Source organism: Meleagris gallopavo, chromosome Z, assembly GCF_000146605.3.
Source record: "Meleagris gallopavo isolate NT-WF06-2002-E0010 breed Aviagen turkey brand Nicholas breeding stock chromosome Z, Turkey_5.1, whole genome shotgun sequence".
Lineage (NCBI taxonomy): Eukaryota > Metazoa > Chordata > Aves > Galliformes > Phasianidae > Meleagris > Meleagris gallopavo.
In genome coordinates this window covers 37904651-37922773 of record NC_015041.2, presented here as the reverse complement: position 1 = coordinate 37922773, position 18123 = coordinate 37904651, and the positions used below count along the sequence as shown (strand labels likewise).

The following is an 18123-nucleotide window of genomic DNA, read 5'->3' as shown; positions in this document are numbered from 1 at the left end:
AGGAAAAATATAAACTCAATAAAGACTTTCAGAATCTTGCTTCCAAAAAATGTGTTTTTTCCAGTAAACGTGCTTTTTTTTTTAAATATGCCAGAGTTCACTGTAGAAGAATCTGTATTTGTAGCACAGTCCACAATCATACAGAACTAACCAACAAATATGCAGTGACGGATTCAAATTTCTGTTAAAGACATGCTGTATCATGTTCAGCTAGTCACACAGAGGAGGATTTCAAAGGACACGAGAGGTGCTTAACACTGGATTTCCGTAAGTGTTTTTCATCTTTCCCTCATTTGGCACACTGTGTGACAAGGAGAGGATACTACCACACTACTGCTTGCGTAAAAACCTTCTCTGCTCTCCTAGATCCAGGGCAAAGCTCTTCTTCTTGCTCTCAGGCTTCACATGCCAAAAGCAGCTGGCAGGAGGATCATAGATAAAGCTGAGCAGCTGTGCCTGGCACTTCAGGTCACACAGTGAATATAAAACCTCAATGCTGCCTTAACATTAAAGACACGGCTTGGGGGGGAGCATGGAATAGCAATATCAGAAATCTTATATTATTGCTTGCACACATGAATGAGAATTTATAGACAAAGATAGATGCTTAAATGCAACATTCAGAAAATAATAAGTGAAATCTTATTTCTGGCTAGCACTGCTGAAAATTAAATCTGACTCCACTATTTTCTATAACTTTACTAACCTCGTTCTCACTTACTCTTTTTGTTCAGGTATGTCTTCCAACAGTGTAGAAAGAAAATCCTGGAAAACAAACAAAACACCACAAATAGTGTGTTTATGCAGAGATAACTATGTGTCTGCACTGCTAAAAAGCAACAGATTTTTAAAGACTGCATACAAAAGAATGATAAGAACAAAGTTTATATATCTACCCTGGTGCTATTCTGCTTAATTATTTATACAACAAGCATTATGTTTGTCACTTTTTCAACCCATTCAAGGAAAAAGTGTCAATCATGAAAGAAAATGGCCTTGAAAAGCTTGTTGATTATTTTAACACAATTCTACATTCCCTTTTTAATTTCTCTATAAGAATACACAAACTATAGCTGTTAAAAGCTGGAAATTCATATACTCGGAGGGTCACAAACAGCAGAATCATAGGTATTCTTCACATTCTCTTCATTGTTCTTTTGCTATCACGTTATCATTAATGTGTAATTATTTATGAAAATATCATTAATTATACAAACATATTTTAATGTTGGCTTTTTTTTTTTCTTTCCTCTATTGCACCCAATTGATCAGAAGGCCACACCTACCCTGGTTAAATTCACATCCTTGCTGTGAATCACACCATGGAATAAACTATTCAAAGAGAAGGAAGACAGAACTTCTTCAATGGATTAAGAAGGAAAGTGCTATGACAGTGTAACAACATTACTATCATTCTCACTTATAACAGTATCATAAGACCTCTTTATAGAAAGTTCCACTTGACGTTACTGAATGGCTCTCTGACACCCCATGCTATCCACAACCTACCATTATATAAAGACAGTCACATCTGTCTAAATACCCACAAAGCATAGGAATCCTTCTTCACACTAGCTAAAAATTTGGATTCATCTCTTCTGTCTTATTTTAATTGTTTGTATTTCAGTGCTCCAAAACAGAATAGGAGAACAAAATACCTCATACCTCATATCTACACGTCTTCATGTCTTTTAATATTTGCCAGCTGTTAATTCTGCCTGACATATCACTATCATAGCACTGACTTTTCAATTGCTTATTATTTTGCCAAACATTAAATATCAGGAGTGAAATTTTAACCTCAGGCTATTTTTGCCTTCCTTTCCAGGTAAAATGGTTCAGAAGAGTTAAACGGCAAATATAAGAGATTAAGCTTTAATACCATTTATTTAAGTGACCTTAAACTTTGAAGCAAAGGCTTGTGGATTGATGGCTGAGTCAAATCACAAAACAAAATACAATTTGCATTTTTTCTTTCCAACAAGAAATTCAATGAAGTCAGAAAGAAAAGTTAGCAATCATGTCACCACAGTGCATCATTGTTAACAAATTGGCCAGAGGAATCTCAGGCACATATACAGACTGGAAGAAGCACTCCTTGAGAGTAGTCCTGCAGATAAGGACCTGGAGGTCCTGGTCAATGAAAAACTTAACATGAGCCAGCAATGTACTCTTGCAGCTTAGAAAGCAAATGGTATCCTGGGCTCCATCAGAAGAGGGCCAGCAGGGACAGGGAAGTGATTGTCCCTCTCAACCCTGCTCTTGTGAGGCCCCACCTGGAATACTGCATCCAGGTCTGGGGGCCCCAATACAAGAAAGATGTTAGAAAGTTCCAGTGGAGCGTCTCCTGATCAGAGGACTGGAGCACCTCCCCTACGAAGACATGCTGAGGGAGCTGGGCTTGTTCAGCCTGGAGAAGAAAAGGCTGCGGAGTGACCTCACTGCAGCCTTCCAGTATCTAAATGGAGCCCAGAAACAGGAGACGAGTCAACTCTTTACTAGGGTAGATAATGGCAGGACAAGAGGAAGTGGTTTAAGTTGAGGCAGAGAAGATTTAGGATGAATGTCAGGGGGAAGTTCTTTACCAAGAGAGTGGTAAGGTGCTGGAACAGGCTGCCCCAAGTAGGCTCTGGATGCCGCATCCCTGAAGATATTTAAGGCCAGGTTGGATGTGGCCCTACGCAGCTTGGTCTAGTATTAGATATGGAGATTGGTGGCCCTGCATGCAGCAGGGGGGTTGGAGCTTCATGACCCTTGAGGTCCCTTCCAACGCAAGCCATTCTATGATTCCTTGATTTAAGTTAGATGTCAGGGCTGCCCAGAGAAGTTGTGTATGTTCCATTCCTGGAGACGGTCAGGAAAAGGTTGAATGGGGAACTTGACAGCCTGATCTAACGGGCAGCAACCTTGTCTACAGCAGGTGTTTGGAACTGGATGATCTTTGAGGACCCTTCTAACCCAAGCCATTCTATGACAAGTAAAGAAATACAAGCTTGTACACAACTTCTGCTAACACTTTGATTCTGGAGCCTATGCTACCTCAAGCTCACTTGTAATGCATACATGTGCCTATGAAAAAGATGAGAAACTAAATGTTAATATCAATGGCACTACTCAATCATCTTTCAACTTCTCCTTAAGATTATTCAGCAGAAAATCATTGATAAGATTCACTTGACTATTTAAACCTCATCCATGCAGATCAAACAGAATCTGTTACTGTGGTTCAGCAGGCATCAATAAAACTCACAAGCATTGGAAGTACTCCCTTGTCAGTTTGCCCTGGTCACAGTTAAACAATTTATGCCTTTTCCAATCAAATGATTATAAAATAGGAACAAACTACTATGTATCTTTAAGCTTAAAGGATGCTGAACAGAAACTAAGCAAATACAAAATCTTCAAGTCAACAGTTATGTGAGAGACTGTGATAGCAAAAATGGAAATATAGAAAGATATTCCAGAGTTGATAATTGAAGCTGTAGACTTACAGCAGTAAGATTTGTATATGGTATCAGAAAGTTTTATAATATTTTCAGACAGATGGGTCTCTTCCCTGACAGAAGAGATAATACTCATAAAGCTTAGAATTTCCTTAAAGATCTTTGTACTTAAAACAAGGATGCTGAAATATATTTGGATTTATATATATATATATCTTTCAAATGTGTGATCTATTAGAAGACTTTTTCATCTTTCATCAGTAAGAGACATGATTTCTGAACTTCTTTTAGTTCCACTCCCCTCTGCTGTTTTCTCCAGTTCTATTTCTAGCCCTACTTCATTATGATACATTTATATTTTAAAATACTTTAAGTCATTAATTATGAAAAGATCAGAAAAAATAGGATGTTTTCTCTCCAAAAGAAAAAAAAACCTTATACCATGTTAATCATTTTTCTAACTCAGTCTTACTCGCACAAAACTTCATATGTTCCTTTTTAAAAGGTACTTCCACCTGAAAAGTAGATGTGGCTAAAACGACTCATATTTTTATGTATTAACACAACCAGATGTCAGAATGTGCCAGGTAACTAACTGATCTATACATTAAACAGCTGCCATACACAGGAGCAGTTTAAATATAATCAATGAAAAGTAAAAATATCTAAGTTTGTGAAACAATTTTATTTGTTTAAGCTTTAACAAACTCAAGAAGTTGAATAGAAAGAAAAGCATACAGTATGGCAGAGTGCCAACCACTGAACAATCAATGGAGAACAAAATACCAAACAGCTGCTTTACATCTGATTAGCACCTATTTTACATAATCTTTGGGAAGATCTTTTGGAAAGATCTTTGGGAAAAAAATATAAATAAAAGAACTGTGATCATATAATAGTTAAAGATTGTCCCACACTGCATACATGTAAGGAAAGCCAGCAAATGTTCCTGCTACACAGCTACAAAATTTGAATGAAATAGGTAGGAATACGTTCACAGAATCACAGACTCATAGAATGGTTTGAGTTGGAAGAGACCTGAAAGATTGTTTCCAACATCCCTGCCACTGCGTAGGATATCTTCCTCTAAATCATAGTGCCCATGGCCCCATACAAATTGGCCTTGAACAGTTCCAGGGATGCAGCATGCACAACTTCCTGTTCCAATGTCTCATCATAGTTGTCACAAAGAATGTTTAATCAAACTTTACCCTCTTTCAGTTTAAAGCCCTTGCCCCTTGTCCTATCACTGCATTCCCTGATGAAGAGTCTCTCTCCAGCTTCCTGTACGTTTCTAAGTACTGGAAGACTGCAATGAGACCTACTTAAAGCTTTCTCTTCTCCATACAGAACAATCCCAGTTATCAGCTTTTCTTCACAGCATAGGTACTCCAGTCAATCGAAAAAGGAAACTAATTCAATATGAGTAAAAATGACCCATCTATTTTTATTTTACAAGCACACGAGAGTAAAGAAAGCAAAGACCCTTGTCCTACAGACTGCTGTGGCTGGGACAGTGTCAGAATCCACACCAAGCTCCATGGATTTCAACAGCTGTTTAATCAAGCTCATAAATCAAGCATGGAACAGCTGAGGCCAAACTGCAATTATAAAAGTTTAAATAAAAATAAGTATTAGGAAAAGATTCTAGATGATGAAACATCAAAATACATATAGACTGGATTCTTAAGCTTCCAATTCTAGATAAAACAGTTCAAAAAACAGACAGTTGAATGACTGTGAATGACTGTGAATGAGTGTGTGCACAGATAAACTTTTGGTGTGAAAAAGATAATCACATGTATATGCATAAAAAGGTATGCAGGAAGATGTTGATGTAGACATATGCACAGTAAGCTTGGACTCATACACTTGCCTTTAAAACTTTCAAGTATAGCATAAAATATTATTTTTTGAAGTGCTGTCTTCTTAATTGTCATTTTACCTGAGCAAACTGTAGCTGTATCAGATGACTGAACACTACAAACCTTTGGTTATTACTGTAGCAGAAGTACATAAAAATGGCAGGCTACAAACAGTTCAGTTTCCAATGTGTTCTTACTTCAATATCAAACTGAACAACAGCTTTAACTGCATTATAAGTATCAGCAACTTCCACTCCTGTCTATTTATTCATAGTCAGTAACACTCTATCATTTTTTTCTACATTACTTAAAAAGTTCATCCAATGCAGCAACTAAGTGAATTCTCCCAGAGAAAGAAAAATGGAAGACTTTATTAAATTCCTTCTTGGAGATTCCAGACTTGTCTGTTAATGACTCAACTAAAGCAAACAAAAACTACTATTAAAAACATACTGAGCATGCAATCAAAATGAGGGAAAAAAAAACATTGATTAATGTTTCACATCTGAAGTCATTTCCTTGCACCTGCAGCTCTCATCTACGAAAAATACTACAAATACCACTGAAAACAAGACTGGTATTCAGAACATGGGCAATTATTTTCACTACTTTTACTTTCCCCCTTCCCCACAATTCCTAAAGCTGGGAACTTCTACAATTATTTTGGACAAGCTGGAAGTACAATATTATGACATTTAAACTTACCATTCATACCTCAATTTACTTTAAATCTTTTATTCATTTAAACCTGGACAGCACACTCGCTCAGGCAGGATCCTGAATAATAAACTTTATACTAACTTGACTTAATGCTCCTGCATTTTCAGTTCCTGCTGTGACTATTTATCCACCAATACCAACATAAATATAGTCTTTAAGACTTCCTACAGAGAAAGAAAACACATTTACTGTTGGATATAGTCCTATCCTTAAAAGGTGCTGTGATAAGACTGTAATAAAGGTGTGTGCAATGTCATACTGTGATAGTGACACTGACCATGGGGAGGAGGCAGTTCTCACAAGAAAGACTGAAATGGAAAGAACCAAATGAAGCAACACAGAGAGAGGAAGGAATAAAGGGAGAATGTAACATGCATACACTGTTACTACTTATAGAGGTTTTCAGTTACATTCCTACTCCGTGTTTCCTCTTTCTCAAGAAAAGAGAGTTATCCAGGAAGATACTGATTACAACTGAAATCCAGAAATTAAAAGAATACAAAACAAGAGACAATTACAGGAGAGTAAATGACCTGTATTTGAGAACATCAGAACCTATGAACATGAATTATCAAGCCGACAGCCTAAAACAAATTTAATCCATTGCTTAATTATGTGATACAGGAATCAGATTCAAGTATCACAGTGAAAAATGGTATTGCCTCCTAACAGGTAGGAATATCACCAACACTGCTAAGCTACAATTGCCGTTCATTTTCCACCACAACCAGAAGTAGTCATTTAGATAGTCAAACAGAAAGTTTATGTCCTTTGTATTTCAAAATGTGAGTAACAATCCCGAGCACTGTACCTGAGAAAGAACAAGCTGTCCATGGAATTTATAGACAAATTTTCGTAAAGATGCAAAGTATGAAGCCTCTCCTAATCTACTTGCCAGAGACCGCAAAAGGAAATAACCCTGCAAGAAATTAAACCAAAAACAAATAGGATGCTATGAATATGCTGATATCTAGAATAAAGAAATCTTTGTAATATTACTAAACCAATCTCAATAAAAATCAGCTTACAAAACTCACCTTCAAATAATGAACCTGCATGAAGACTTTTTCTGCTTTAAGACCATGTTTGACAACAGATGCTCCAGATTCACTCACTTCTCCTGTACTCTCCTTGCGAGGCCTAAAATGGTAAGAGACTAGTAAAGTCCTGGATAAGTAAGAAATAGCTCATGCATTACATCTTCTCATAGTTGAACCACTGTACATGTCCTAGTAACTTAAAAACTTGTGATTAGTTCAGCTGGGATAGAAAAAAAAGCCATTATCAAGTTAGTGCACTATCTTTACTGACAGATTGACATTATGTTACATGCCATCCTACAATGCACAGACACATTATGAAGAAAGAAAAACAAAACAGAAAAAAGACATTTTAAGTAAAAGGGAAGAGAAGGATACCGCAGTCATTATATTCAACTACAGATTCTCTTCTTATACCTGAGCGTTGGCTTAACAGCTTACGCAATTATATTTGCAAGAATAAGTTCTTTCATTTGTATGTAATACACCACAGAAAAAAATACTTTTCTGGCTTTCATTTTGTTTTTTGTTGTTGGAGAAAAACTTTGAAGTTTTAAAACAGCAAGCCTTACAAACACATACTGTCAACAGTTTTTGAGCTGGTTTGGCCCAGTTCCATAATGAAATGGGGCAGAGGGACCCACAGATTCACACCCTGGGAGAGGGGGAAGGGGGAAAAAGGAGAAAGAGTAGGGAGATGGACCTAAAAACAAAACAACAGCAGTGAGATAAGGGAGGAAACTAGCGTACTGAATATAATAGCAAAACGTGAGATAACACATTATAATACAAATTAATTGGAATTGAAGCTAATAAATCAATTAAAATGGGAGAGAGAGTCCAAAACCAAAGGCCTTACTCCACTGCTGAAGGTAACATGGCTGGGAAGCATATACAGCAGAGACAAAAGGTAAACGGAAAAGGTCACCTCATGACTTCTGAGCAGTTTTATCTTTCCCTCTAAATGGAAAATGGAAACGGAACTGTGAAAGTCCTCTGGGAGATGCAGTTCTTCTTTTCTGAGAACCAGGTACCCAGAACTATCAACAATCCACGGAACTGGGGCATTAACTCTTTAACCCCCAGTGCAATACATGATGTTATGATGTGGAATACCAATGACAAAAATCATTAAAACCATGACATGCATTTTTGTGTTGTGTAGTGGAAATGCTAAGTCATGACCTAAAACAACGATCGAGCACCTGGAGGGAAGGCAGGGCCAACCCAGGGGAGCTCAGGTGGAACTGACTGGAAGAGATGGAGTCAAGATCCACTTCTTAGACATCATTTAAAAGTTGGCAGTGGATATGAGGGCATCTCTTGCCAGAGATCCCTGCCTACCTGAGGCCTTCCAAGGGTAAGCAGCTCTTTTTCTTCATTTCTGTATCTGTGTCTGCTGCATTTGAGTTCACACTCATTTGCTGTAGCCGAGAACTTTGCCACTCTGCTATTATTATCTGATTATAGCATTACATGGTTTTCAGACAAATATACAATAAACTGCTTCACTGCCTGATTTTAAAACATAATACAGAATCTGGTGTGCATGAAATTTACGGCAGTGAAGACTGAAGGGCTTCTAGGCTCTTACAAGCACAAACTGAAACTAAAAAGAAGCTATGAAAGCATATCTTTTTCCATTCCGAAAATATCCATTCAAGATCTTGAGTGGAATAAGCAAAGCGAAAAGTAGAATTGCTACCCTGGACTTCAGGAGAGCCAACTTTGATCTCTTCTGGGACCTGCTTGGAGCTATCCCATGGGCGAGGGTGTTAGAAGGTAAGAGGGCCCGTGAGAGCTGGTCGGCATTTAAACAGCTCTTTTTCCAAGCTCAGGATCGGTGCGTCCCTGTGAGCAATAAATCAGGAAAGGCTGGCAGGAGACCTGTGTGGATGAGCAAGGAGCTCGTGCATGAACTCAAAGGAAAGAAGAAGGTCCATAAAATGTGGGAAAAGGGTCTGACCACTTGGGAAGAACATAGAAATGTTGTCAGGGCCTGCAGGGATGCGACGAGGAAGGTTAAAGCCCACGTGGAATTGAATCTTGCAAAGGTGATACAGGATAATAAAAAAGGCTTTTTTAAGTATGTTAACAGTAAAAGGAAGACTAGGGAGAATTTGGCTCCCCTACTAAGTGAGGGGGGCGTTCTGGTAAAAGGGAATGCTGAGAAGGCAGAGATACTGAATGCCTTCTTTGCTTCTGTCTTCAGTGAAAAAGCTCTCCCTTGGGAATCCCGGACCCCTGAGGTTAGTGAGAGGATCTGGGGAATGGAAGGCTTCCCTTTAGTCAGGGAAGAGGTGGTCTGACAGCACCTAGGCAACACCAATGTTCTTAAATCCAAGGGACCCAATGGGATGCATCCACAGGTGCTGAGGGAGCTGGCGGAAGTGATTGCTGAACCGCTTTCTGTCATCTTTGAGAGGTCTTGGAGCCTGAAGACTGGAGGATAGCCAATGTCACTCCAGTCTTCAAAAATGGCAAGAAGGAAAGTCCAGGTAATTACAGGCCAGTCAGCCTCACCTCTGTCCCTGGAAAGGTGATGGAACAGCTTGTGCTGGATGCCATCTCCAGACAAATGGAAGAAAAGGAGGTTATCAGGAACAGTCGGCATGGGTTCACCAGGGGGAGGTCATGCTTGACCAATTTGGTAGCCTTCTACGATGTTGTCACTGGCTGGGGTGGATGGAGGGAGAGCAATGGATGTAGTCTACCTTGATTTCAGCAAGGTGTTTGATACTGTCTCCCACGACATCCTTATAATGAAGCTGAGGAAGTGTGGGATAGATGAGTGGACAGTGAGGTGGGTTGAGAATTGGCTGACTGCAGAGCGCAGAGGGTCGTTGTCGGCGGTGCAGAGTCCGGTTGGAGACCTGTAACCAGTGGTGTTCCTCAGGGGTTGGTGCTGGGTCCAGTCTTGTTCAACATCTTCATCAATGACCTTGATGAGGGGATAATGGCCACCCTCAGCAAATTTGCTGATCATACGAAGTTGGGAGGATTGGCTGACACGCCTGAAGGCTGTGCTGCCATTCAGCAAGACCTGGAGAGCTGGGCAGTAAGAAACCAGATGAGGTTTAATAAAAGCAAATGTAGAGTCTTGCATCTGGAGAGGAATAATTGCATGCACCGGTACAGCTTGGGGGATGAGCTGCTGGAGAGTAGCTCTGTGCAGAGAGAGCTAGAGGTCCTGATGGATAGGAGGTTGGTCATGAGCCAGCAGTGTACCCTGGTGGCCAAGAGGGCCAATGGCATGCTGGCATGCATTAAAAGAGCATGGCCAGCAGGTCAAGGGAGGTGATCCTCCCCCTCTACACCGCCCTGTTGAGTCCTCACCTGGAGTACCGTGTCCAGTCCGGGCTCCCCAGTACAAAAAAGACAGGGATCTCCTAGCAAGAGTCCAGCAAAGGGCCACAAAGATGATAAAGGACCTGGAGCACATCTCTTATGAGGAAAGGCTGAGAGACCTAAGTCTGTTTAGCCTTGAGAAAAGAAGATTGAGAGGGGATCTGATCAATGCCTATAAATATCTAAGGTGCAGGAGGCAAAGGTACAAGGCCAGACTCTTTTCAGTGGTGGGTGGTGACAAAACAAGGGGAAATGGTCACAAAGAAGCATAGAAAGTTCTGCACAAATATGTGTAATAACTAAGTGTGACAGAGCACTGGAATAGACTGCCCAGAGTAATTGTGGAGCCTCCTTCTCTGGAGATGTTCGAGACCCACCTGGATGCATACCAGTGCAACCTGGTCTAGGGAACCTGCTTTGGCAGGGGCACTGGACTTGATCTCTAAAAGTCCTCTCTAGCCCCTATAATTCTCTAATTCTGTGATTTTTTAACTTTCTTTCAGGGGAGATCTTCCTTCAATGTTGAAGGATGAAGATGAATTAAGGACAGCTTATTTTATGATAACTTCCATTCTTCAAGATGGTGTAACCATTGGCAATATCTAGGCAATGTCTGCAACAGCGTGTAAATATTCAGAAAGTTACTGTTTTATACTGTCGGTACTTCAGTGCACCTGTGTAAAGCAGTGGTTAGTGTATTTATAGCACAGTACAGAGACCAAAAGTTTGTTACACTGACATACAGAACCTGACATCTAGTCTAGCAGATTAAGCTAGGCATAACAATAAAAGCAAGATGATTCGAGGTATTTAAGCTACTACCTGACAGATTTTTGCTACTGCCACATTTCTGCAGGAAGCAAAAGACACTGCTTTTATTAGTGAGGATAAAGTAAAAATACCAATCCCTAGGAAATCTATGGTAATTAAATGGCTTGAGGTGGTAATGAAAAGCTATTGAGAGACTATGAGAGAATAGTGAAGGGCACATTTCCTCACAGAGTGATAGAATAAACTCTTTAAATACCTACAGAGCTGGCACAGATCTATGTTTCAGGAGCGAAACGGGTAAGGTCACTGATTTGACTCAAGTGGAACTCAGAAAAACACTCAGACATAGATGTCAAAACTGGTTTGTCTTCAAGAACAATCTCAAGCTGAAGTTCAGTCATAAAGACCAGGACAAGATACAATCTCAGCACCATTTTCTGCTGCCACTGAATGAAAAAGGCATCTCTAGTCTTCACTTTCATACCATAAGGAAGTGGATAACAGAGCAGGCATTGATGCTGGCCAGCAGAATGAGTACTAGGATACTCATATTTTCCTTTTATCCCTTCAGGCTTGCTTCAAACTCTAAGAAAATACAGAGTTTGGTCTGTTATCATATCATATATGGGTAATACAGTTAATTGACATAAATCCCTTCTTTAATATTAAGATTTGTTGGTGCTGCCTTTCAGAGTTCCTGCCTGCTGAAAAGACTTATCTAATTCTTTCTCACTTGGCTTTGTTTTTTGCAGGTAGCATCCAAGAAGCTACTATAACATAATAAAAAATATTCATAATAAGAAGAAACATAAATGCTAATGATTATATCTGAACAGGTTTTCATTTCCTGGAACAAAAGTGAATAGGATCAACTGTCAAATTTCACATAGGTTTTTCCTGCTGTCTGATGAAAACATAGAAAATCATGTAATTGTCCAGGAGAGAACAAAAACACATGTGAAAAAGGTTGCATTCAGAAAGTGGGCTGGATGGTTTCTGTCTTCCTGACATAATTAGCAAGAAGGGACAGTCACAATTTATTTTTAATATCCTTGCATAAAAACACGAGCCTGAACCAGCACAACTTAATGGAGACTTAAAACTCAGTGCAAATCAAAGACATGAAATTTTCTCTTAAATACCAACTCTAGAACACAGACATACTTTCAGGTATATAACCAAGTAAAGTATATTTGCAAAAGTATATTTGCAAAAAGAGAACATTTTTCAAGTCCACAGAAGAGTGACAAAAACATTCATAAAAAAAAAAAACTGTAAAAAATATTTATATCTGACTGAGAGCTGTAGAAAGTCCTTAAACACAAACACAGGAAACTGGAGTAATCAGAGAGGCAGAAACTGACAGAAACCCAAACTGGCATCATAACTGTCTCCAGAAGTGCATGGTAGAGGCATATTTTTCAAAAATAAATGATTCTCATCATTTTGTATTAGAACTGAGAATTTTACTACATGCAACGTAGTAAATGCAAGCAGTTTATTACAGACACTCATGTCTACTACGTAAATCAGTAGTAAACTTAAATATCAGTTTCAAGATCATAGACTCATAGAATGCCTTAGGTTGGAAAGAATCCTAAAGGTCATGTAATGGAGCCCACTTGCCATTGGCAAGTCTGCCACCCACCATATTAGGTTGCCCAGGGCCCCATGCAACCTGCTCTTGAACGCCACCAGGGATGGGGCATCCACAGCTTCTCTGAGCTGTATTCCAGTGCCTCATCTCCCTGCCATAAAGAATTTCTACCTCATACCTAATATAAATCTAATCTAAAGACATTATCTCTTGTCCAGTCACTGCACACTCTGATAAAGAGTCCCTCTCTAATAAAGAACACTTGTAATGTACTGGAAGGCTACAGTGAGGTCTCCTGGAACCTTCTCTTCTTCAGACTGAACAAGCACAGTGCCCTCAACCTTTTTCATAGGAAAGGTGCTTCAGTCCTTTGATCACTTTTGTGGCCTCCCCCAAAAGCTCCACAACTTTCCTGTGCTGGAGGCCCCTGACCTGGACACAGTAGTTTCATGCAGTAGGGAACAATCACTTCCCATGTCCTGCTAGCTACAAGATAAAGAGTTTCAAACTGTAACAGATATTTTGGCCCTCAAATGAACAATTTTAGAATTTACAACACATACACATCTTAATCATATCATTTTATTCAGATTTGGCACTTACATGCCATAGTCCTGCATGTGCCTGTCTTCAGCCATAGAAAATATACCTACTGCATCTTCAAACAGGAACTTTGTTCAGGAAATGTTTCCTCCCCTACCTCCTCTCCCTCCCCCCCAATATAGGGAAACTCCTGTAAACTGCTTAGAGATATTTTATATCAATCTAAATCCCATGTTTTTGGAAAGCTTTCTGTAATAGACTGAAAAGTAATTGCATTATAGAGAAAATTAATAACCCCATCAATTTAAGTTGACTTCTCTTTTTTTTCTTTAGAAGGAAATAAGGAAGCGTAGTGGATTTAATCACATGTATATCCTTTGAAAGGAGAAAACAGTAGAAAATAGTAGGGAGGAAGAGAGGGAGAAAAGAATATGAAAAAGCAAATATTACACCATTACAGCTTTACCTTAAAACTTGCAGCTCTTCTTCAGAGTTCTGCACTTCATCTCTGAGTCGTCGCCAGCGAAGTAAAGCTTTCAATTCCTGCTGCTCTTTTTCTTCATCACACAAAAGCTGCTTAGTGAAAAAAATTAACTGATGTTTTCCAACAGACAACAAAATTTTCCGGAGAGTAACTGCTTTTGTTTTCCTTTAATATCCAAGCAATGAAAGATACAGTGCAAACACACATTAAAAAAAAACAAACAAAAACAACAATTATTCTCCCTTGTCTAAGAGTTAAAGCAGAACTAAGAAAAAAGAAGCCTCACTGGGTGCATCAGATCAAACTTGGTGTTCTCCCTTTAGTAACTGGCTATAAGATAACTGAACACACAGTACAGATACCTCACATACTGGTTGCATCTTTACTTTTCTGTCTTGAAAGCAAAGAGCTCTTCCATGTCCTGACTTTATCCCTCTTCCCTACTATGTCTATCACTCTGGTGAAAGTTCCCTTGTAATTTTCCACTTTAACAGACCATTAGGAGATGCATGCTTACGAAATAAATGTTAGGTTGTCAGCATACACATCAGTAACTAATTTATACTTTTTTGTTATAAGAAAAGATGAAATGGGAGAAGGTAAAAGCAGCTAATATTCTCCTGCATTACATGAGCATTTCAGTCAAAACTGCAATTATTGTTACACAGTATGGAATACACACAATCTTACAACTGTAGTATCACACAGAACCAAAACTACTCAGTTAAAAAAAAACAATAATAAAAGCAACGATAGATTTTCTGACCGTATAAATTTGTTAATTTACATGGTCAGAAAATTTATATGGTCAGGGAATAAACATCCTCTTTTGTTGCTCACTGCTTTCCAGCAGCTACATGGAAAGGTGCCTACTACAATGGAAAAGCTTTCAAACGACTAAGATAAGTGCAGACTTAAAGACAGCAGCACGCCACAGGGGAGTGATGCCCAAATGCAAGAATGAACTTTAAGACCAGAAGGGAAAAGCAAAGTGTTGGGATAGCTTTCCCCTCTTTCTCATTCCAGAAGCATTTTAAATGTCAAGGAACTCTAATTTGTTTAAAACTATGAATACACTTAATACTTAATAAAATGGAGGCTCAGAAGAGCTTGTGATGTCAGATCCCATTCTCACTTTCCCTCTCAAGATGGAGCTCTGAGAATTTTAATGGCAGAATCAGAGCCTAACTGACACAAGCACAAGAACAGATGATGAGTACACAAAATGCTTGAAGTAGGACAAAAATAAGAATTGGATGAGAAAAACTCTTTACTAGCTGACATGCAATATATGAGCTTTTCACTTTAAGACAGACAATGATTTCTAAGCTTCTGACAAGATGTTAACTCTTAACTAGGCAATGTAAGAGAAAAAAAGTGTTAACTGCTAGCACTCTGTTTCATCAGCTTCCGTTTTGTTCTGAGGCTTGCCACCACATACAAAACCAAATCATTTTCATTAAGAACCCGCAATATTTAGTAAGACATTGCTGATTATTCCACTTTCTGGAGCATGGCACAAATGGAGAGAACGCATAGCAACTGTTTGATAACTGAATGGTAATATTTAAGGAGATGTTTCCATTCTTATGTGCACTGATCTTTACCTCTGTAAAGATTAGAGTTGATTATGGACAGGGAAGGAAAGATTTCTTCTTCTTTTTTTTCTTTTTAAATCAAGTTAGCCTGCAAATTCTGGTATTATTTTAAAGGACTCAGCCTCATAACAAAGAAGCTTTTAGGAATACTTAACTCACAACAAAGTTGCTCCAAAAGTAGTGCCTCCTATTTATTTCCATGGAAACTACAGGAGATCAAAGAGCACAATAACACTATTTAATAGAGCAAATTTTCAGCTATAAAATACTACTGTTCAACATAGACACCACCATTAGCTATTTATTTTCACCAGCAATGAACAAGAGCCTGTTATGCTCATAAATATCTGCATCAGCAGGGGTCATCCACAGTCACACAGCTGAAACGCACAACCCACCACCTCACTCTGTTCATATCCACTGTTTGGACTTCAGAAACATTCGGCAGACATTGATGAATGTGTGTGGGTGTCATTTTTTTTTCAACTTGGAGGAATTCAGTGACACACCCTTGCTTCACATGCATTTCCATGTCAGACACCATTTTGTCAGACTGCCGCTCTGCTGCCATCCATCACACGGTAACAAAATGGAACAAAATACTGTTGGGAAAGTTCAACTCTACTGCCATAGCACCAACATCCAACTCTAACATCACGGGCCAAGAAAATAAAATAGGAGGCATTACTTTCAGAGCAGCACTCCTATATAGCTTTGATTTCCGCATGATTGAGAATTAGTGTATCATGATTAAATTGAGAAGTAGTGCATCAAACTTACCTGTTGTGCCCTAGCCCAAAATACATCTTCTAAAAAAGTGGCAAACCCTTCACTTATCCATTCTTCAGTCCAATCACGAGCACCAATGGCCAATCCAAACCAAGAGTGAGCAATTTCATGGCACAGACGTGTTCCACAGATATGGCTCCCTCCACGCAATACACTCTGTGATAAGAAGATGATGTGTGGGCTACACAAGGGAAATGAAAGACAAAATACATTATAAGTCTGTTGTAACATCCACTGCATGGCCATAATAACATGTAGGCTTTATTAGTCTTGTCAGCCTCTTATTACCATATGCATGCTAGGTCATGACAAACAGTTTATAGCTCAGGCATTTCTAGGCGATTCAGTTGTACTTTATCAGTGCTTGGCAGAGAATCAAATTAAAATTCTGCCAAGCAGTTGTTTTGTATTCAACCATCAAACAGCTATTACCTGTAAGAAGTAACCTAAACCAAACTTCTACATTTTTCAAATTACAAGACAGAAGCATTTATATGTAAGCCAGGATGATAGATGATCAGATGTGAATATAGGCAGCAGGTATTTATCAGTTAAATGATCAAAGCTGGATGTAAAGAAGAAACATTTTATAAAGAAAACAAATCACTATCTAAACAAACAAGAACCACATAAAGTAAGGCACTGTGCTTCTTACTACCTAAAACAAGCTAAAAAGATGCCATCTGAAAATAAGAGTTGATGATTTACGCAAACACAAAGGAAGGAGAACACCCTTTGCTACAAGAACAAGAGTGAAACAAAGGCTTAGATGCTCACTAAACATCTGCTTTTCACAATTGGAGAAAATAACACGGTCTATATCTACTCTATTTTGTACTCAAGTAATAAAAGAAAAAGCTGGAGGAAGAAATACCTGCTATCCATATTTATTCTTCTATGGAAAAAGCTTATACTGAACTGCAAGTTTCTGCAGTTCCCAGTTCATGTTCTGCTGTAAGGCAATTTCTGTTACGCTTACAGATGTTATAAACCACCACCTGCAGACTATTCCTGCACTAACCCTAGGCATCCATAATCTACATTTCAACTGTTTTCTATTAGAAAGGAAATGAAGCACAATGGTAGTACCTTCAAGGCTACAGATCTTTAAGTTTGGCCTTTTGAGCATGGATGGGCTGCACATGGCCTTAAGACGATTCCAAGAGTCAGATGTTATTTGTCAGCATTCAGTAGTGTTTTCCCTCACCCATCCTACCCTTCCACTGGAAATGTTGAAACACCCCCAGTTTTCCTGCAACCAGTTCACAGTGTCCAGAACTGAGAACATAAAACATGATACACCCATAAACAGAAAATCATACCCAACAACAATCTTGTAAAAATAATAATAAACATCCTCATCCAGCATTGGTATACCAATCATTTGGTATTGTAAAAAATATTGTAAAAAATTAAACACTAATAGAGGAATCGAGTCTCAGAGAACAAAGATAAAACTGCAGCTCTACAAATCTTTGCAAAAGATTTGCAAAAAGCAATTCTGATTAAAAGAAGTGAAGGAGGAAGAGAGAGGAAAAACTAAGAGCACAGGAGATGCAGAATGTGATAAGCCTTCTATTACAGAAACAATACTGAGAAGAATTGCTGTAGCTCTGGGGGTATTACTTAGGCCAGTTTTAAGTAAATGACCCCTAACTGTTGCATGCATACAGTGCTACAAAGAAGAAATGGAGAAATGGACCAAGTAAATAACATTCCAGACATACTGCTGGCAGTGTTTTGGCCATTTGGCTAAGTAAAACACAAGTAACTTCATGCCTTAGAAGGCGGCTCACAGAATGATTTGCATTTTAAGTCTATTGCATATATATACAATAGTACAGATTCTATTTTCTTCTTTTTCCAACTAAAATAATACAAGCATCACAATCAGAAAATCTTCTTTACAAAAGGATCAAAAAGCA

General features: G+C 38.7%; 1 protein-coding gene across 1 annotated transcript; it reads right to left on the bottom strand.

Annotated features, from left to right (window-relative positions):
• On the bottom strand, positions 1-16444 carry LOC104915118 (aminopeptidase O-like). Its single transcript, XM_019610554.2, has 5 exons — positions 16190-16444; positions 13794-13900; positions 7066-7168; positions 6840-6947; positions 1-765 (listed from the first exon to the last, which is right to left on the bottom strand). The coding sequence occupies exons 1-5, from the start codon at positions 16442-16444 to the stop codon at positions 718-720; spliced, it is 621 nt and encodes a 206-aa protein (XP_019466099.2). The 3' UTR covers positions 1-717.
• Positions 16445-18123: the final 1679 nt, after the last annotated feature.